This window comes from Leptonotus elevatus, chromosome 1 (assembly GCF_054856555.1).
Source record: "Leptonotus elevatus isolate MCC_2025b chromosome 1, RoL_Lele_1.0, whole genome shotgun sequence".
Lineage (NCBI taxonomy): Eukaryota > Metazoa > Chordata > Actinopteri > Syngnathiformes > Syngnathidae > Leptonotus > Leptonotus elevatus.
Window position 1 is genome coordinate 9,413,210 of NC_141239.1, and position 21,576 is coordinate 9,434,785.

Here is a 21,576-nt window from a genome sequence, read left to right on the forward strand (position 1 = left end):
CTGTTGGAATCAAAGTCTAATATACGCATTTTGTTGTATGACAAACAATGTCACAATGATCATTTTACAAGAAAGCCATGTGCCATGAGGATATGTGTTTCATTGATGTAATGTGTCTTGAAGGACAAACAGGTGCACTTTGAACCAATTTATTATCCATCCATCCATTTCCATTTCCCACACATCAGCTGTAAACAGAATACAGACTTGTAATATACTCCATTTTAAGTGATTTTCAAATAAGAAACATAATCTTAGCTCACACAAAAAAGCTGATATAAATCAAGTCTTCTATGCAAGTAAACCAAAGGCACATGTGAGCAAGCCAGCATATAAAGCTCCCTTCATAACTCAAATTACACATATTTCCTTACTGATATATATTGCACAAATGGATCATCTTTGTAAGATTACATAAACTTTGGTTAATTAATATCATGCGCGTTTCTATTCCCTCCAGGAGAGGAAGTAAACATTTCCCAGCGTGTCGCCGCACACCATCTCCGAGGGCCTTTCCAGGTTCACCTCCAGCAAGACCACGGGTCCGCCGCACACAAACATTCCCACCTGGAAAAGAGAGAGCGAGAGAAGAAACGATGAACAAAAGTGATGAGAAGGAAATGAGAGCGAGAGACGCGATGGCAGCGACTGACTTGTTTCTTGGTGCTTCTTTCCCACAGCTTCACCGTGTGGTCGAAGGAGGCCGAGATCATAAGGCTGCGGGTGAGCTTGAGCACACTGATCCTGTCATGGTGGGCCTGAGTGGGGGTACACGGGCGCACAATTGAACAAGTGCTTCTATCTTGACACACTCCTTACAACCCCGATGCCTTTTATAGACTATGGTGACTCACAGGCTTCCTGCTGCTCCACGTGGAGACTTGTGGAGGTTTGTTGAACCACATGTTCCCCGCCACATCTCCACACACGACCAAGTCTGGAAAAAGCACAAGCACACATTCGACAACAGAGCCATAACATGGCAGAAGCAGTAGCAGCCATTTTGCTCGTTAGCACCTTTGTCAATGGTCACGGCCGTTATCAAGTCACTCTCCCCCTCCTCAGAAGTGTCGTCCTTCAGGTTCATGTTACTGAAAGATGAACTGATGGAGTTCTGTGGGCCCATAGCGAACTGAAAACAAAGACAGAAAATTCTTAAATCAACGTGCACTATAACATTGAATAATAAATCACCCATTGCGTATTTTAAAACAACCACATAGCTTTGCCTTACAAGAGTCCGTTTAGCTTAATTCTAACATATAATGGCAGTATAATGCATAATTGAGTCACGGTGGAGATGGTGGACGTAAACTCACGATGAAGCCGACTTGCACCTTTGCGTCATACTCGCCCACAAGCCACATGCTTTTCTCGTCATTTCGAATGAGCCCCAAAACTCTGACTTGGTTGTGCCAGCTGCATACATACACAAAGCAAGCCTCACTTAACCCTTACGTACGGCACAAGTCAAATTTGGCCAATTTAAACATTTGACAGCAAAACAAATATTGTAAATGTCATTCTTTCACTACGAAATTTGATGACTATTCCTAAAGGGACCAAAAATATACACAAATATAACTTTAAACATCAGATAAATGTCAGTCTTTTGTACAAGTGCTAACACATTTTGTGTACATTGAGGCTGCTTAGAGTCAAATTTGACCTGTGTCTACTAAAATAGATTTTAGAGTTACCAGTGTGTTTAATTGAGGAAAGTGCTTATCAAAGCAATACACCACTGAAAACAAATTTTACAGTATTCGATTAGGTGGTGTATATAAATGATAAAAGTACAAAAATCTCTGACATCTTATTCCCTGATTATTATTATTTTTTAAAGCTGATTAAGTATCAAAATAAATAATATACCCTACTTCCGGGTTGGAGGTTTATTTTTTTGGAAGTTTGTTTTTAGAATTACAGACACAGAGACAGATAGAGACACATACTGTGTGCAATGAAAATGAATGTAGAAGAAATAAAACCAGCCTGACCCAAAATGGAAGCCGACGCTAATTACCTGTGGACCGTCATCGACCACCGCTTGTCCAAGTCCTTGTTGCAAGTGACGTCGAAAATCGCTCCATTGTTGGATACACCGATGAGAACGGAGCAATATGCCAGGTGCACCACTTGCTCCGTCACCTGGTGTGATGTCACCTTGACTATGCTGGAACACACCAAAGTCCTTTAAAGGTTGTATTTTGGACTCCAAATACAAGTTTGGGTTTAATTTGTTAACAAAAAATTGTGGGCACAGGAGCTACCATTTTCTAAAACATAACATTTTGATGCAATATACCACAAAATGTATCAAATTGTACTGAATGGAAACAAAATTTATCGTTCCATTTAAAAACAAACCATCTTCGAATGGTATCGCACCCCATGTATCAAAACTATTTTTGGGGGGAAGATTTTTTCTTCTATTTACCTGACAGTACTGCGCTCCTGATTCCGCACTATCTTCCACACATCCACAAAACAGCCAATGTAGCCGACAGCAAAGCAGCAGTTAGGCATTGCGCAGATGGCTACAATCCTGCTGCCTGAAGCCTGAAACAAACACCAAAAAACGAGATGCGAGCGTGTGAGCGTGATGTCATCTTCGTCAAGTGGTCAACACTAATACTTCACCTGCACGCGGCCAACCACTCGGCTGCACTGCCACACCTCCAGCAGGCCGGACTCATAGCCGGTGATCAGAACGTGGCGGTCCGAGTCAGAGAAGCAGAGAGCAGTGACGGCGCCTCGCAGGCTGGGGGGCGGTTCTGTACAGACAACAAAATGATGTAAGCTTGTTTGCTAAGATGCAGACTGGGCAGTCCGCAAAAGTTCCATGGAGGCAACCAGACTTTTTTTTGGTAAAAAATAAAAGTGTCCCCTTTTAATTTAAAATACTTATTTAGGTATAAATCAATGGGGACCCTATTTATGTCTTTGGTGGGTGTGGTCACAATATTATTGTAACTTTACTCCTGTTTTGATTAAATATAGGAATAAAAGCATAAAAACGTAGGATCGAGATGTGTCACCCAAAAATAATATAATAATTGTGAATTAATCCAACTTCACCGGTTTCCCACATCCAGCTTCGCAAGGAGCAATCTTTCGACACGGTGAGGAACTGTGGGCCGCTCCCCTCGTGAGCGACACTGCGAATGGCGCCACTGTGACCCTGGAAAGTGCCGAAGTGTTCCACCTGTGCACCAACACATCGGAGGAACTTTGCTAGAGTAAACTGTGTTCCAAATTACGATGCAAGATAAGAGTCATCAAGCAATAACTTGCTTCACACTCAACCATTCCAGTGAAGTGACAAAAAAAATGGGGCAATTAAATGAAATCTTGGCTTATAAACAAATGTCGGCCTCATATTGCTCTTGCACACGCGTCTTGGCATTTGAAACACTGAGTTATGCTTTTTCATTGTAAACCATTAGTTTCCCATCATGTATTTCTGGAATGTGTTTTTTTTTTTTGCTGTAAATTGGGCCTAATAATCTGTTATTTAAGAAGGCCTAGAAAGTGTAACCATTGCGCGTGGAGTTACAATTTTAGTGGATGACTGTAGTTAGTAATATTACTATTCATAAATAGAAATGAATAATAATTTTAAAAAAATACACATTTACTAATGAATTAAATTAAAAACAGAAATATTGTATACAGTGTTCCCTCGCTATAACGCGGTTCACTTTTCGCGGCCTCGCTGTTTTGCGGATTTTATTTAGTGACATTTTGCATGCATTTTTTCTTAACAGTAATGGACTTATTTTATAAAATTTATGAAGATTTGAACGTTGAGAATGTTTAGACAAGAGAGAAATGTGAGAAAATGTAAATGCCTCGATGAGAAAAGTGTATAAACTGTGTGGTGAGGGGTTTTAGAGCCTTAAAAGATTTTAAATAAATGTAAAACAAAGCTAACTACTTAGCAGATTTCATTTATTGTGGGTACTTTTTTTGGAACCCATCACCAGTTTAATTACACAAATAACCAATTAGGGCAATAAATAAATTCTTCACCAGCAATTTTTTTTTTTAATGCTGTGCATAATAGTTTGGGGTATTTTATTTCGATTAATATTGGTGGTGTTTTGTTAAAAAAGAAAAGTAAATGTAAATTGCATTTAGGAAAATGAATAAAAACAGCATATGCCCAATACACTATAAACCACCTATATACCGAAATTCCTTCAACTATTATTTAAATTAACTGAATACAAAATGAAATACAAAACCTGTAAGGGCTTCCAGAGCCGCATAATTCCATCTTGGGCAGCTGTGACAACAGTGAGATCTTCCGGATTCTTTTCTTCATCTGGAAAGAAAGAATTCAAAGATAAATACAAAGAAATCTGAAAATGATCTTCACTTGATGTTTACTGGCGTCAGTGATGACGGAGCAGACATGGATCCGTCCTTTGTGTGCCGGTATGTGGCAGATATCCATGCTGGTTTCCCACTTCCACACGTTCAGGCTGCCATCAGCGGATCCGGCCGCCACGTACGGCCCCTGCAGGTGCACGCAAAGCCAATAAGATGCCTGCAGGGATACTTAACGTCGGAGGAGTCTCACCAAGCAACAGACGGATGTGAGAGGACTCGTCCAGGTGATCTCTCGCAAGCTATGAGCGGCCTCCACGTCCCATAAGCAAAGTCTGCCGTCATTTGATGAGCTTATCTGCCGATCAACAAAAAAAGTATTTTAAAAATATTTATCTTTCAAGAAAAAGAGGCGGGCCAATGAGAAAACATCGCTCGAGGTTAAAACACTTTAAAAACACAATAATTTTGACGACACAACATTAACTCAACTTTATTTAAACATAGAAAATACAAGAAATTCAAGGCCCACCACACAGTCTGGAGTCCAAACACAGCCCGTGATCCAGTCTCTGTGGAAAGCCGGGAGCACTTTAGAAAGACCAGGAGGCGTCAAGGTCATGTCCCACACTACCACAGCCTGTAAAACACACATTTATTCAAATGATTGACTGAGCGTATATATTTATGCAGGCTTGAATTTGAGACGCTTGTTCATACTTTGTCTTTTCCACCGGAGAGCAGCTGCCCACCATCGGGGCTGAAGGCCAGACAGGTGACGCCACCACTGTGACCCTTCAGCAGGCCAGCAGGGGGCTCTGAATTGTACTCGCCCAATTGACTCAGCAGCCACAGGAATATACTGCAGTCATCTGTTCACCAGACAAAATCAGTACAGTCATTTCATTAATACAGTTCAGCCAGTATGGGGCACACAAGCTCTTGTGGCATCATTAGAATTTTGTATGTTATGGCAAGTCATCAAATTTTGCCGCTGTGTTCTGTCCACACAATGCAGAAAACGTAAATACCATGTAATTGCTACTAGTGATATGAAAGCGCTCTATAGTGGTACACTAAAGAATGACTGAATTAAATAAAAATTTTGAAGTTCGTAAGTATGCTTACATTCCATTTCTTTATTTTTATTTTTTAAATACAGCACATTTTTTACTTTTCAAGTAGGCTACAGTACATATAAAAGTACAGTTAAGTTGTAATTGACTTTGAAGTAAACTACATTTGCATTTAATAAGTATTTATTTTTAAAACTTTGAAATAAAAGTAAATTTGTATTCCACTTTTATGTCCAATACTTCAACTGAATCATTTAAGTAGTTTTTGGATTTCCCTATATTTAACTCAACTCAAGCAGACTTAATGTTCACAACAATAAATCTACTTTAAGAAAAAACTCTTGTTTTGTTATGAACACTCAGGCTTACTATATTACTGCATTTTAAAGCTGCACATTACAGTGGAAGAGCTTAGTATTTTCTTTAGGTGGCACTAAGTAAAACAGTTTGAGAACCATAAAACAGATTGAAAACCAATGATCTGGTATACGGTGGGGGTTGTGCAAAAGTATATACAGTTATGAAAGAGAAAACTTCAAACCATCATACAGAAAAAAATACATTATTCATATAATAATGACACTAATTGAACTGATGTGATGCTACTGCATACCTACTTTTGCACACCCTTGCATATAGCTAAAATCTGCTCACAATTAGACAAAATCTGTAGAAAGATCCAGTCTTTGAAGGACCTCTGGAAATGGTAAAAAATAACAAAAAAGGTAGACCTACTGCATATTTTACTCATGATGACATTACAAATATACCCGTCTAGTCGTTTCTCACCTGATGCAGTGGCCAGGTAAGTAGCGTTGTGCGCCATGGCATGAATGATGCCAAACTGCATGCCAAACATTTCCGTCATCTGCAGGCCCGTCAACTCTCCGTCCTCCCCAAGTTTCTTCTGCCACAGCCGCACCCGTTTGTCATGCCCCGTGGACAACAGCAGCGGCAATGCGTCAGTGGACGCGGCGTCCACGCATACCCACAGCAGGGAGGGCACGCTCAGGCGGAAAAGGCCAGACTCCCAAATCATTTCACCTGTCAAAAGATGAAGTTCATGGACCATCTGAAATCTGGTGTTGCCTTTAGGGCTTGCCTGAAATTTGAGGTCTTCAAACAACTGAGCGATTGTTCCCAATATCCTTATAGTTTTAATCAAATTGCCTTTCTAACTAATGTATTCTAATCAAGTATCATGTTGAACTCAGATACTCTCTGAACTCAAATGTGTGTGTGTGTGTGTGTGTGTGTGTGTGTGTGTGTGTGTGTGTGTGTGTGTGTGTGTGTGTGTGTGTGTGTGTGTGTGTGTGTTCTGACACATGAAACTCACCCGAGCTGAGGCAGAAGAGCTTGAAGCCGTCGCCATTGTAACCCACGGCGACGTAGTCGCCATTGACTGCGGCACACAGCACCCCGCCGGCCTCCGCCGAGGTGTCGCTCTTGCTCTTCTTGTGAGGAGGCTCCTGTTCGCTCTGAAGAAAGCATAGAGAAAAGAAGTGAAAACGCTAGACTGACAAATTAGCTTTTTCAGGAGTTGATAGGTTGATACCACTGAGTGTCAGTGATGGGCTGTGTATTTAGAAGCTAGGACATTGGGGATTTATCTGACCTAAGCCACCTTTTATTACCACTATGATCACATCGCAATTCTAGAAACCATCAAGAATATACATACGCAAGTCTCAAGATGCAGTAATATTAGCCATTTTTCATTGAGGATAACGAATATATGCAAGTATTGTATGATTTGTCTGCACGTGATGCCAACATTAGTGTTCAAATTAGTGATGTCAAAGTTAAAGTGTTAACTAATTAATTAATCACCAAAAAATTATCATGTATTAATACCGCAGATGATCCTTTAGCTGACAACGGCTCGTTAAGTTGAAGGTAGCCCAGGTTGTGTTTGAGCAATAAACATAACTACACGCATTAAAGTAAAGCATTTAATAAATGTTTGCGTATGACAATCAGAATATTTGTTCATGTCAAACTATTGGGGTTATTTTTTTCCCATTTAAAATTATGCAAGTAATCAACTGTTAAAAAGAAAAAGAAAAGAGGAGGATGTGCATGTGCAGTGGATCAAAAAATGTTGAAGACGTCCTCATACATTAAATGTCAAAATAACACATAACAAGTGCTCTTTAAATTTGGCAGGCAAAAAAGGTTGATAAAAAGCCTTTTTAATTAAGCGATTAATCGTGATTAATCACAATTCTAAGATGTGATTAATCTGATTAAAAATGTAATAATTTGACAGCTCTAGTTCAAATACAAGTTGTTTATAACCACGGCAATTTAAATTCTAGTTGTTAGCAGGCCTGTGGCTTTTCCCATCATAGGTTAGCATTAAACTGGCTTTCGTCAGGCAAAGTTACAAAATGTGCAATTCTGTTGTATATGTTTTGTTTTTTCTCCTCCGTAGACTTGTACTGGGAGTACATCTTTAAGCTAGCACTTGGCCTCTTTTGTGAAAAATTGTTCACTCTGCCAAACTGCTGCTTGTAGTGAAGTTCGCTGCCACCATATAAGCGCTTGTATGGTAAACGTTTGTTCACAGATTAAAGCAAAAAAAAAAAAACATCAGCCAAGTGATGGCTCATATTGTGAAAAACTTGCAAGTTGGGTTACTCATAAATGGAGGTGCCACTCTATAAAACAAACTTACATGTCTCTTTAAAGTGCCGACTGAGCGTCCAAGTCCACCCGACCACAGCTGAAGCTGTTTAGGAAAATGAGATCATCTTATCGTCTTTGCAAGTGCAACAACGCAGCAGCCATTTTGATGTACCCACCATGTGATCGGAACCGGCGGTCAGCAGCAAGCGGCCCTGGTCGAGGAAGGTGAGGGCATCAGTGGTACCGGTGTGCGCCGGGAAGCATCCCACGCAGGTGGAGGTGTCCACAGACCACACACGCACTTCCCCAGACACAGAGCCCGAGCACAGCGTGGTCGACAACGACGGCGAGAAGGACAGGCTACGCACTGAGCGGCTGTGGCCGCACAGCCACTGTTCGAATAGAACATAACACACACACACTTTAAAAACTAACTTTTTACAAATCTTTTAACACAAAAATGTTTTTCTCAATGCCACTTTGCTTAAATTGAATCAGTGTTCAGGCTTTTTTTCCCTTCCAAATTTAAATGTAAGCCTCTTTGAGCAAACTTACTGGTGGATACAATAGTCAAATCCACCCGGAAGTGGATACTGATTGGCTGTCATTGTGTCTGGCCTAACCTGAAAAAACTACCATTAAAGTTGAGGAGCTGAGAGAAGATGTGAAACGGAGTAGCATGTGAGAGATGTTGGTCCAATGAATGGTCAATTTAAATTAAAAAAAACACCCCAATGGCACCTTTGAACAGGTAGATATACTGAGCAGTGACTTACGAGTGTGTTATCCTGGAGCCAATTCCACACAACGACCTTTCCGTCCCAGCAGCCGGCAGCCAGCAGGCGATCCTCGGGGTCAAAGGTAATGCAGTTCAGAGGGCTTTCGCTGGGCAGAAGTGCCACCTCGTGACCTTTGGCCGAAGACCACACCTGACAAGTACAATTTATTTGATCAATGATAGCACAAAGACGGATCACTAAAAGTACATGTGTAACTAGCTGACTTTTAGAGTAAAATCCAGTGATGCGGTGGCCAGGTGCTTCCTGTCGGTGGTGACGTCGCTGGCCGTTATCACGTTAGCGTGGCCCTTAATGAGAGACATCCTGCGAATGGCCAAGACCATTAAGATTAACCTGAGGTCGGCATTCGTTCGAATGTACCACGGGAGAGGTCACTAACCGACACCCGTTGGCTACGTCCCAGATCTCGATTTGGCCATCAAAGGAGGTCGTGGCGAGGCGTCCGTCCTTGAGGAGGTTGCAGCTAGAGATGCCGTCGCAAGTGCTTACCAGCGACTTCACTTCCTGTCCGGGTGTGACAGAGGAAGTAAGGTTTTACTGACTCAGATTTAACAATTTGAAGATACATCCGTCTTAATTATTAAGAAGGATCGGTATTTAGGATACTGTCCTTGTCAGAAATCATGAAAATTCTTCAGATTTAGCAATTTGACAACCATTTTCAGATTTCAGATTTAACAGTCTGATGACACAGATTTACGGTAAACGCCATCTTCAGAAGTAATGCTAATTTTACAGAATGTCTTTTTAGGTGTCTTTGTACCTGTCCTGTGTTTGCACTGATGAAATGCAAAGTTCCCTGCCCGGTCCCGACCACCATCTCTCCATCGCAGCCCACTGCCAAGCAAGTAGGCTCAGACGAGAAGGTGGACACCAGCTGACTGCAACATAAACCACACACATAGCACATAAACACACGACAACATAAATGAAATTTGACGTTTTAATTGAATAGAATAAGGTTTAAGGACACTTTAATAAAATTTCAAAGACTATTTCAAGATCTAATAGGTTTCATTACGCAACAGTTTGGACTCAATATGTTCCTATATATAATTGATTTCAACGAGAAATCTAATTTTGAAAGTCAACCGTAGTCGTGGAACAGATTGAGGTGCCTGCTCTACCAGCTCTGTGTAAAGCTTTGATGGTCATTGTTGAGCCATTCTATCGCCTGCATCCTTCCGCTACCCAGCAGGCCACGGGCCCAGGCGTGAGCGGCGGTCTCGGGTGGTTCATTGAGGGCCTGTTGGACGAGGAGCGCTGGCCAGCGGGTGAGCACGGCGGCATGGCGCTGCAGGAAAGCTCGGCAGTCATCAATGGCAGCCCGTTGGCCGCTGGTCAATGGAGATGACTTCTTATCTGCGGGGAAGGAATAATAATGAGCGCAAAGGCAAGGCGTTGGATGTTGATGGCTCACCGTGCTCGTTGTAGGTGTCCAGCAAGTGGTGCAGCAGATTATTCCGCACATTAGCGTACAGGAAGTCAAAGCTGGAGAGCAGTGAACGCAGAGCCTCCAGCTCGCCACTTTGTATCTATGCAGCAAAAAAAGTGGGGTAAAAAAAGAGCTAATACGAATTAAAAAAAAGATGCCTTCATATAAGAATAAAAAAAGATTCCTTTATAAAAGGTAATAATGCTCAGTTTTGAGGTATTAGAAAAATTGAACATGTCCCTCCCAAAACATAAACAAATAAGACTCTTCTAAAATATTATTTGTTCTAAGAAAATCATCCTTTGATAAATAGGCATATTTTGACTTTCCAAGAAAATCTTTTTCCTCACTCCTCACAAAAATTAAATCCAATTTATTTTAAAAATACATGTAAGTATTTGCCATTGTTTTCTTCTCCACTCAAATAATACTTTTCCACAAGTTTTTTTTCCTTCAATTTTTTTTGCAATGGTCTTTCTTAAAAAAAAAAAAGTCTGAAAAAGTCAAAAATATGACAAATATTTTTATTTGGCTTGATGATTTTATTTCTCAAATGTTTTTCACGTATTCAACTAAAAGTATGACTTACTAAAAAAAAAAATCAAAATACAAATTTCCTATAAAAAATGTCCAATCCAATTTTTATATAAAAAAACAAAATAGTTTTACTTTAAAAAAAAGTACATTTTGAAAATTTTGAAAGTCCAACTTCTTTTCCTAAAAATATACAACTTTTTCATCTTCATCAAAAATATGGCTTAAAAAAATGATGAATACTGTATTGGTAGAAGCAGCTCTTATGATGCAGTGCAATTCTACACCAGTAAACCACATTTGCCTACATTGCAACCTTGAGTAGAGTTAATCAATCTAACTGTGTATGTTTGTTCAGTGGATGACAAACCAGACTAGAAGTAAGCTGCTGGACAGCATCCACTTCTCCGTGAAGAAAAGTATCGGCACCCTGAGCGTCGGCCAGCACCCACAGGTGACCTGCAGAGGAAACCAGAGGGAGGAAAACGGTATAAATAGTGAACACTTTGTCTTTTTTTCAAATAAAAAAAACTGTCTAGTTTTTTGCCTGTTACCCGCTAACACGAGGTGAGCTCTTCTTCTGTGGTCTTCAGAAGGCAGGAAGAAGTCATCAAATGCCCGCCTCACATCTGGGTTGGACAGAGTCAGCACGTCATCAACGTCGTGGCGATGAGATGGATTCACCAAACTGCAAAACACCATCCTCTTAGATAAACTGACTTGGATCAACTTACATCCATTTTAAAGGCCACTTTGCCCAAATGTGATTGTAAGACTTTTTAAGGCCACTTTATTTAAGCATTTTGAGACCACTGAACATTTGTGCATGTTTTAAAGCCTCTTTAAACAACTTTTGCCATACTCACCTTCGCAAGCTCTGCAGGATGCGGGTAAATGCCACCATGGGAACACGTCCTTTTGGGCTCTTGCACAGCGGCAGCACTTCCTGCCACGTGACCGGTCCTTTGTGCGAGCACAGGTCGTTGCAAACGCACAGTAGCGAGTACAGGTCACGCTCCCTCAGGCCTGAACATGAAAAGGAGAAGATGGTTGCCTAATGTACCGAAAAAGCTGAAGAAACCCAGTGGTTCGTTGTACCGGTGGTGCTGACTGTGAGGGCCGCCAGAGCCCAGTTGAGTCCCAGCATGCCTCTGTGGTCCGAGCAGAGTCTATTCAGACAGTATTGGACCAGCAGATTGACAGACTGAGGCAAAGTCTGCAGGCTCTCGTTGAGCTAAGGCACAAAAACACAATTTTCATGTGATATAATATTACAACAACAGTTTGTTTGTTTTTAAATAGGCAATTTAACACAATATATTATTTTGGGATCAAGTGAGTACAATGGAACCTTGTCAAAGGAAGCAAAGTTCCTCAGGTCTTCACAGGCCATGTGCAGGTAGAGAGGACACTCTGCACCTTTCTTCATGACCAGTGTCTGCAGCTGTAGCAAGCACACAAGTACGTCATGGAGGAGGAATCAAACGTGGGAAAATTATGTAGTTGATGAGAAGGAACCTAGTTCGTCCTGCATTTTTTCTTTAAGACAAAAAAAGTTGTGCTTTACTTTGACTACCTTGGCTTCTGAGGAAGGCGGCAGTCGTCGCTGAAACTAGTCAAGGTAAGCAGAACTTTTTTTGTCTTAAAAAGAAACACCACAGGACGATATAGATATGTAGAAAAGATTATTTATTTTTTTAGTCAGGAACCTGGTTGTTGAAGGCGGCGTCGCTGAGTTTCTTCCCAAAGGCGTCCAGTTCCTTTTGAATGATTTCCTTTCGCTCTACCACGGTAAGCAGTGGCAGGGTGAAGAGCAGCGTGGCCTTCTTGGACAGAGTGTGCAACAACGGCGAGGTGGAGGTGACACTCGTCACCAAACAAATACCCTGGCACGGCCAAAATAACAGGAGAATTATGATTTAAAAAAAAATCTAATCATTTGGCATTAAATCAGTATATCAAAGAGTTTATGTTGTACAAGGGTGCATTAAAGCTACACTAAAAGGAAAAAAGAAGAAGCCTGAAGTTGTAACCGTACAAGAATCAAGTTGTTACCTGACCTGTTAAGATGGTTTTTGATGGAAACAGCTTTTGATTTCAACAAAAACAACCTCCTAATGCAAATTCAACAGATGACTATTTTTAGCTCATTACATCCTTTTTCCAACACATAAAGCTTGAAATTTGGGGAGGGGGGTATTTATCTTTTTGAGCAAGAAGCGAGAGGACACAACAGGTAACATTTTCCCCAGAATGAAGCAATTTTTTTTTAGATAAAAAGTTGTGTTTTTCTTTTTACCCACAAAAAGACATTGAAAAGGGGGTAAATAGATATTTTCGAAGATAAAAGTACTAAAGAAAAGTAAAGCTACATATTTCAAAATTAAAAGTAGTGTAAGAACAAACTTAAAATTTTTCAAAAATAAAGATCTATTTTCAAGACAAAAAGTGGTGTTTTTTTATATAAAAGTTGTATATCTTTTAGATAAAAAAAGGAAAAAAACTTGAATTTCATTTTTAAATAATACATTTGTGAATAGAGCATTATTTACTTCCCCTTTAAAGAAAAAACAACAACTAATTATTAAGAAAAAAAGTTAAAAGTTTCTTCATCATTGACAGACCTGTGCAAGATGCTGCGGTATCCAACCAGAGCTGAGCTGATCCCAGTCGTCACGCACAAGATCCACCCCGTCCACTAGCAGCACAAAAGGTTTGCTCCTCTTCATGTCCTTCAAAGTGGCGTGAAACTCTGACAGCAAATCCCTTTCAAGATTTTAAGGAATGTCTTTACAATGCACACGCGCACACATGCATCATTGTAAGAGGACATGAACCCACTTGTAAGAAAGGGGAAGAGGCGATTCCTCGTCTTTCAGCCGTCTCAAGCAGCAGACAAGACATCGCAGGAGATTCTCCACGGAGCGAGACAATTGGCTGGCGGCTGTCGAGTATGAGATGACATCAAAGGCCAGGTTTTTCTTGGACTTTGCGCCGCTTCTGAGTGCCTCGGCTAGAGCGGCCTGCGTGGAGGGAGCGGATATAATGATACATGTGCATCCTCGTTACATGCAAAAGTATTTTTGCATTTTATCAAGAAAATCGTTAATGTTACCAGAAATAAGTTGTATTCCTCAGAGAAAAAAGTTAAAATAATACAAAAATAAAGTTGTATCATCATTACAAAAAAATTTTTTTTTACGAGAATAAAATGATAATTTTTGGGTTTGTTTTTACACACAAAAAAAGATGCTTTTACCTTTATAGAAAAAAATATTTTAAAAAATACAGCAAAAACGTTAAAGAGGTGCAATATTACTAGAATAAAGCCATACTTCTAAGAAAAAAATCTGAATAAAGATGTTGATGTATGACAATGAAGCTGTATAATAATAAATATATATAATAATGTCCCAAGAATAAAGTTGCATTTTTTTGCAAGAGTAAAGTATTTTTTTTCCAAGAACGACAACAGTCTTTTTTTTATTATGACAATGAATTTGTAGTTTTCAGAGGAAAGAGCTATAATGTCCCAAGAATAAATGTGTATTTTTTTCCCAAGAGTAAAGTCTTTTTTTTTCAAGAACAAAGTAAGATTTTTTTCAATAAAAATCTCAAGAATAATATCACATATTTTAGAATAAAGTCATATTTTGTTCAAGAAAAGTTGTAATATTACGAGAATCTGATGTTTCAAGAAAAATACCCTGCAATGTTACGAGAATAGTCATACTTTTGAGGAAAAAAAGCCTAAATGCCTCGATCAGTTGCATTCTTACGAGAAAAAAAGCTGTAACTTGTAAAAAGAATTTTCTTGCAAAAAGTTGTATTACAAGAATAGCCATATTTTTACAATATTAATTTTCATTTTCAAAAATAAAGTTGTAATATGAGAATAAAGTATTTTTGTCTTCAAGAAAAAATGCCATACATGAAGACAAAACCATCTATCCCGACAAAAAAGTTAAAGCTGTTACAGAAGAAAGTGAAAATGTGACATCACGGTGCACATTTACCATGAAGACCGTCTTGCCCTGCCCTGGCGGTCCCTCCACCACCATGGCCCCGCCATTAACCTGCGCCTGCTCCACCATCTCAACAGCGGCTGACAGCAGCTTGGTCCGGCTGAGGAACTGCCTTTGCAGCGCCTCCTGGTGAACCTCTTGCACTAACATTTCGGACGTTGCGTCTGCCTCGTCTTCTTCCTCCTCCTGAGAGTGAGGGGGGGAAAAAAAGAAAAAGAAAAGAAAATTATGCTTGTTTTGGTAGCTCAGGAAAGACGCTGCCATTGAATGGCTCACTTCAACAAACTGATTGACGATAGCCTCCCAGAGGTCCTCCAGCACTGCTTTGGCAAAGTTTTCCAGATTCTTCAAGTAGGGTTTGCCATCCACGACACCCCCCCATTCACACAGGTAACTGGAAAAGAGAGACTTGGACTGCTTTAATTTCTTAGGAGTAGCCAGTACTACTGATTGTGAAGATCCTGTATCAAAAAAAAATCTCAATAACCCACATACTGTACACTGAAAATGTCCAAAGTCAAACCTTTAGCACAGAGGGCCAGATTTAGGGAGGTGACAAAGTGTGGGGGCCGACCATTTAGCTTTGAGTTGCTTTAATTTTTCCACGGCATTTCACAGGCACCTTTTCACAGTTTGCATGCGTTTTCTGCTAGTGACTCTTGATATTGAATTATTTGAAAACAGCCACAGTTTTTTTGCAAATTAGGCAGGCACCGACCGGCAAATCCTATTTTGGTGTGTGTGTGTGGGGGGGGGGGGGGGGATTTCCCGGAAGCGACGGCTGTCTCTGTCAACTTTCTATTTCTTAAAAATAGGCTGGATAGGGTCACAAAAGGGTCATGCAGAGAAAACAAAATAAAAACTAACTAAAAAGAAACTCCAAAACTATAACTCTGATTTCCACTTCAACGACATACTTTCTGAAAGCCGTTGGCACAACTCACTTGTCAGTGACTTTCAGCTTGTTGACGTGGATCCATTGCTTCAGACTGGCCATTTTGGACTCCGCCTCATTTGATTCAGCAGCAAAGTCGGACTTCCAAGCCACAGGCACTGTTCTGAAGAAAAACATAAAAAAATACAGGTGTAGATTAAAAAAAAATCTACATTAGATTTTGCTGGATGAAAAAAAAAGAAAAAAAAATCAAAAATACTTGATGATGTCTGGATTCCTGAAGTAGCAAAACGTGCGCTGCTTTGCCGCATCACCATAGAGTGCCTGAAAGTGACGGATCTCCATGTCCGTGATTGACAGGCCTTCGTAGCCTGGTCCAAACTAAGACAAAAAAAATGTAACACTTGATGAACAATAATTTTCATGGTGATAAATCAATAGGTGTGTCGGGAAAGGTATATGGAAAATTTTTCAAGGAATTAGCATGTCTGTTTCTTACGATAGATCTGGTATCTTGGCTTTAAAAAACACACAAAGGTTTTTAGGCCTAAATATATTATTATATTGTATTTTTTTTCTAGAAAAGTATAAATGTTACATGAATAGTCTTTTTGCATTTCTATGTCCTATTTCTAGAACAGAGATAAATAAAGAAAGAAAGTTTTTACGTTATAAGAATGGCATTTTTTTTTTATCATGAAAGTTTTAATATTAAGAGATTAGTCTTTTCCCTAGAAGTCATAAGATCACACGACAAAAAAAAGGGAAAATCTAGAAATCTTTTATTTTTATTTTTTAGAAAAAGCCATATATACTGTAGTAATTTTTTTTTACTATAAACAGTCCGGAATCTAACAATATGCCCCCCCCCCCCCAGAATCCTATGAGAAAAATACAATCAAATTTGAGAGAAAAAAAGTCATATAACAAGGAATTGTCATAGTCATCGAGAATAAAACAAAGGTTTTGAGGGAAAAAAGCCACAATGTCACAAGAAAGGTCATTTTCAATCTAGAAAATTCTAAATATTGAGCTATAAATATTGATATTTTTTTAAAGTTAATAAAAGTATTTATTTATTTTAAAAAAGTCAGTTACAAGTATATTTTCAAGAAAGAAAGTCGTAATATGAGATTAAAATCATGAGCAAAAACTAATACTTATATTTTTATATTATATTTGCTTAAAAAAAGAAATAATTTAAGTGAAAAAAGTCATAATGTTACAAGAAAAAAGTCAGAATATACTGTAATAAGAATGACGTTTTTTTTTAATAGTAAAGTTGTAATCTAGCAAGAATAGTTGCACAAGTTGTAGAAAATTGTAACACTGTGATGATAAATAAGTTATTAATTGGGGGAAAAAAAGTTGTACAATTACAAAAGTGAGATAAAAGTCCACCTATTAAGGTAATTAAGTTGTATTTTTTCTTACCAATTTGTACTGCTGCAGATCTGATACAGCAAGTGTGTCTGGCACCATGCCATACCTCTGGCCCAGGATCGCCACCATCATCTGGCTGCGAGCCACCTCCGCCAGGCACAGCGCGGCGGCCCGGCCCGACTCCTCCTCGGTCACGCCCCAGCGCAGCTCCACCTCCTGCAGGTGGAGGCAGTGCGGCGCAGCACGCCGGCGAAGCTCCGGGAAGACGCTGCGTATCAGGACATCGCGCTCGGCCTGCATGTCGCGGAAGGTGGACGAGATGAAGACGCGCACGCCACGCCACCTGAAATAAATGATCAAATATTTATACATGAAATTGTTACATGCCGGTAATTTTATTTTTTTTACTTTAACTTGCCTTTTAATCACAGGTACCTCAAATCATGGATGCTTTTTAAATTAGCTTATTAGTTTTTACAAAAATACTTCCAACTTTAATTAGCAACTTCTTAAAAACCTCATTAACCTGTTGCGGTTTTGAATTTACTGTTTTAACCTGTACGTAATGTGTCGTGTTGTGTTGTGCCTCTTAACCAGGACTCCCTTGAAAAAGAGATCTGCGAATCTCAATGGGATTTTCCTGGTTAAATAAAGGTTAAATTAATTTTTTTTTATAAAATTAAGTATGTTTTTATTTACTTAATACTTAACTAATATTACTTGTATTCATATACTTTTTTTTTATTACCTGAAATTATCAAATAAATAAAAATCTATTTATCTATTGTTTTTAAATTACCTTAAGTTATTTTAGCTTTAGTCTAACTTGTTATCCATCTTTTCCTTCTTTAGGGATGGATGATAACTTTTTTCCCCCCACCGATACCGATAACTTGCTGCTCCTCCACACCAATACCAATAACTGTTGTTTTTTTTGTTGTAAACTTCAAATATGTCTGTTTTTGCAGCTTAAAAGAATAGAAGATTTCAATCCTGCTTCCAAAAGTTGTCAACGACAACATATAGTCGCACGTTTTACTACAGTTATGCAAGTATGTATAGATCTGAAGCTACATTATTTTTATTACCTTAACTTCGGGGTGGTGGGAATGGATACCAGGCTATTTGCAGACTTAGGATCTTTGGCTCCTTCTGGCGGTGGGACGTTGTACACTTTGTCCAAATGCTCCACGTGGTCCAGCAGCCTGGATGAGCCTCGCTCAGCCACAAACCTGGTTTAAAAATGTAAATACATAAACACTAATTTATCAAAGTTCACATTTTTCTTGACTAGCTGGAAAATGGCAATTTAATAAAATGTTCTATGTTCTACTACTTTTCGCTCAATTTGGGAGGGCATTTTTTTAAATATTATAATTGTGTATTCTTTTCAAATATTTTGTATTCTTTGTTGTGATATTTTTGTATTTTTTTGTCTGTTGTGGATTTTTTTAAATCCAAAATTGACTGGATTTTGGGTCTAATCTGTACAATAGTCCCTTGTTTAACGTGGCTTCTAGAAACTACCTTTGTGTTGTTGTCGTTTAAAAAAAATAAATCTTTTTTTATTTTTATTTCTCAGTTTGGCTTATTTTATTAAAGTATCAGACTTTATCAACTAACTAGCCAACAACATTTTCTAGTGTGCGTGCGTGCTTATGTTTGTGTGTCGCGTGGGCACCGGGGGGAACAAAGAATCCAGGAAGCCGAGAAACAGTTTGTGGCAGTTTAGGACCCCTAGATGTTTGTGCGTAGAGTTTAAACTGAGTTTGGCACGCGGGGTAAAAAAAAGAAAGAAAGAAAAAAAGCACATGCCGTGCGCTCACGTCAGCTGCACACTTCAGCCAAACACAGCATGCGACAATTGGAGTGACTGACATTCAAAGGCGCTCCGTCAGATAAAATAATATATATTACTACAAACGCAACCGGAACACAGAGTGAATAGATCTGTGACCATTAACGACTAGACCGCTTAGGCGGTGATCAGCGCAAGCTACAACTTAAGTCTAAAATTAGTGACGGTATTACCGTGTACCCCGGTGAAATGAGGACATGGTATATACATATATATATATAAATATATATAAACATCCACTAATGCTAAGAAAACAAGCAATTAACATCAATTACTCCTAGAAAACTCGCTTTCTCAACTTCCTCTGTTGTTTAAGTGCATCCCAGCATATAGCACAAACAGCATGAAACAGGAAAAACTGGAGCATTATAGTGAATGTTACCACTGCACCAATTTACTCAGTGCGAAAAATGATTAAGAAAATAATTATGTAATTCATAAATTGAACATTGTTAAAGTTTTAATGACTCCATTTGTGCTCTCAAGATGATGTTTTACCTCAGAATTTGTTCGCTGAAGCCTTGCAGAAACACGTGGTTCCTGCCAGAGGTTTTGGACTCAAACTGTCTACTGAAAGTCATCCAAAAAGAAAACGTCAATTTAAGAATACAATAATGATTCTAACTGTTTGTCATTTGCCAAAATGATTAAGCTGGTAACGCCTTACGTATCAGACATGACAAGCTCAATGTAGAGGCATTTGTTACTGGTTTCTTTCATGTAGCTCTTAATGGCCCATTCCACCTGGTGGTTAGTGTACGATTCAGTCAACGAAATGATGTTGTCCACCTGAGGAAACAAAGTTTGTGTCAAAGATAAGTTTCACACCGACGTGCAGCAGACAACTGCTTATGAAAATGCTTTTCTTGAAGGTCTTTTTTTTTTTTTTAAGAAGTCAATGCTACATAAAGCTGGCGCCGAGCCAAAACCTCATAAATTCCAATTTGACAAATTTCGTATTTTTTCCAAAATCTCTACTTTTAGTCAGTCCACACGTGTGGGTGTCATTTTTGCAAATTATTGACCAATCTAAATTGTTGAAAATGACTTGCTCTTATTTTTAGAGTCTCCTGAAAAGTGACGATTTTGGAGGAACAAGGTTGTGGCCCGAGGCCAGCGATAAGTACAGTGTTCCCTCGCTATAACGCGGTTCACTTTTCTGGGTTTTTTTTGGGGTGCAATTTTGCCTGCATTTTTTTTAAATAATGTACCTATTTTAGAACATTTATGAAGGTTTGAACATTGAGAATGTTTAAACAAGAGAGAAATGTGAGAAAATTTAAATACCTCGCTGAGAAAAGTGAATAAACTGTGTGGGGAGGGTTTTTAAAGCCTTAAAACATTTACAATAAATGTAAAACGTAAACCTAACTACTTCGCGGATTTCATTTATTGCAGGTATTTTTTGGAAACTAACCCCAGCGGAAAACGAGGAAACACTGTATAGTAAATCTATTGAGAAGATATTAATAATATTGCAAAAACACAGATACCATATCATTACAAGAGTAAAGTTATTTTTGCATGTGCCAATGCTTTCAGAAGATCCTTACTTAAAAAAAAAAAGTCTAAATACTGTACTATGATAATAAATACTTTACGTATTTTGTTAATTAAAGAAAAACATTCCGACAAGTAACTCAGGCACACCAGAGGACAAACTATTTGTATACAGGGAATATGAACTTCTGTATTTCAGTCTAAAGTCTTGAGAGTTAACATCTGACTGCTTAACAAACCAACAAACCTTGTTTTTCTGGAGGTGTGGGTGGGAGTAAATGCTGAATTCAAACTGGTCGTCATTGCTCGTTGTTCTCACTTTTAATGCCTGTTAGAAGACAGCTAACACCTCAGTCAGTCCATATCATTACATTTAGGCACCTTCGTTGCTGTCACCATACCTTGACTTGCTGCATCACAAACCGCACGTTCTCCAAAAGAACGTCAGACTTCAGCTGCACCTCTGCATGTTTGTTGTAGTCCATCAAGAGGATATGGGCATCCTCGCAGCTGCTGGCGACCATCAGTGAAAGCAGAACAATAAGCTCCAGCATCTGAGAAGAACAATTTGTTTTTATTTTATTTTAATTATTATTACCATTTTTTCTTTTCTTGTTGTTTTTCAATTAAAGAATAAAGTAACATAAATCCATGTATGACTTTAAGGGGATTAAGTGTTACAAACTGACTTTATTCTTATATTGTTACTTTAATATTCTGATATTTACAGCATTTTTCTCCTAAAATAATAGTTTATTTTTTTCTGTATTTATTCTTGCAATTGTTAGCCCTTCTAAACTTTTCAGAACTGTTGTCAATTTACAAAATCTCGGCCCCATGTCAACATTAAGATAAAGTTGAATCTTTCAAAGAAAAACATCATAACATTACAAGATTAAAGTCAGTTATTTTCCGGGGTGGGGTATCGAAATATTTGTTTTCTTTTTAAGTCGTGATGTTGCCAGAATTGTATTGTATTTTTACAAGATTTTAATTTTACAACAGAAAAGCTTTTCATTTTTTGAAAGAAAAACATAATATTACAACTATAAGAATAGTTGTATTTTTTTTATCCCCAAAAATAAGTTTTCTTTTTTCTTTGAATAA

At 38.7% G+C, this 21,576-nt stretch overlaps 1 protein-coding gene across 3 annotated transcripts in view; it reads right to left on the minus strand.

Annotated features, from left to right (window-relative positions):
• Window positions 1-133: 133 nt before the first annotated feature.
• Window positions 134-21,576, minus strand: part of tep1 (telomerase-associated protein 1) — a 31,798-nt gene continuing 10,355 nt past the window's right edge. For all 3 annotated transcript variants that reach the window (XM_086087923.1, XM_086087915.1, XM_086087906.1), the window contains 42 exons: window positions 20,871-21,023; window positions 20,717-20,797; window positions 19,637-19,758; window positions 19,468-19,539; window positions 18,200-18,343; window positions 17,163-17,454; window positions 15,988-16,109; window positions 15,778-15,891; window positions 15,110-15,227; window positions 14,825-15,019; window positions 13,650-13,831; window positions 13,433-13,574; window positions 12,518-12,694; window positions 12,160-12,252; window positions 11,907-12,042; window positions 11,675-11,834; window positions 11,363-11,496; window positions 11,179-11,267; window positions 10,260-10,374; window positions 9,967-10,201; window positions 9,603-9,720; window positions 9,219-9,343; window positions 9,043-9,142; window positions 8,816-8,968; window positions 8,216-8,431; window positions 8,089-8,142; window positions 6,748-6,889; window positions 6,201-6,455; window positions 5,056-5,207; window positions 4,868-4,975; window positions 4,589-4,693; window positions 4,396-4,525; window positions 4,251-4,330; window positions 3,082-3,208; window positions 2,644-2,777; window positions 2,441-2,562; window positions 2,027-2,176; window positions 1,320-1,419; window positions 1,018-1,132; window positions 855-937; window positions 654-758; window positions 134-567 (listed from right to left, as the gene is read on the minus strand). In XM_086087923.1, the coding sequence (XP_085944049.1) occupies window positions 448-567; window positions 654-758; window positions 855-937; window positions 1,018-1,132; window positions 1,320-1,419; window positions 2,027-2,176; window positions 2,441-2,562; window positions 2,644-2,777; window positions 3,082-3,208; window positions 4,251-4,330; window positions 4,396-4,525; window positions 4,589-4,693; window positions 4,868-4,975; window positions 5,056-5,207; window positions 6,201-6,455; window positions 6,748-6,889; window positions 8,089-8,142; window positions 8,216-8,431; window positions 8,816-8,968; window positions 9,043-9,142; window positions 9,219-9,343; window positions 9,603-9,720; window positions 9,967-10,201; window positions 10,260-10,374; window positions 11,179-11,267; window positions 11,363-11,496; window positions 11,675-11,834; window positions 11,907-12,042; window positions 12,160-12,252; window positions 12,518-12,694; window positions 13,433-13,574; window positions 13,650-13,831; window positions 14,825-15,019; window positions 15,110-15,227; window positions 15,778-15,891; window positions 15,988-16,109; window positions 17,163-17,454; window positions 18,200-18,343; window positions 19,468-19,539; window positions 19,637-19,758; window positions 20,717-20,797; window positions 20,871-21,023 (5,670 nt within the window). In that variant the 3' untranslated portion in view covers window positions 134-447. The remainder of the gene's footprint in view (window positions 568-653; window positions 759-854; window positions 938-1,017; window positions 1,133-1,319; window positions 1,420-2,026; window positions 2,177-2,440; window positions 2,563-2,643; window positions 2,778-3,081; window positions 3,209-4,250; window positions 4,331-4,395; window positions 4,526-4,588; window positions 4,694-4,867; window positions 4,976-5,055; window positions 5,208-6,200; window positions 6,456-6,747; window positions 6,890-8,088; window positions 8,143-8,215; window positions 8,432-8,815; window positions 8,969-9,042; window positions 9,143-9,218; window positions 9,344-9,602; window positions 9,721-9,966; window positions 10,202-10,259; window positions 10,375-11,178; window positions 11,268-11,362; window positions 11,497-11,674; window positions 11,835-11,906; window positions 12,043-12,159; window positions 12,253-12,517; window positions 12,695-13,432; window positions 13,575-13,649; window positions 13,832-14,824; window positions 15,020-15,109; window positions 15,228-15,777; window positions 15,892-15,987; window positions 16,110-17,162; window positions 17,455-18,199; window positions 18,344-19,467; window positions 19,540-19,636; window positions 19,759-20,716; window positions 20,798-20,870; window positions 21,024-21,576) is intronic.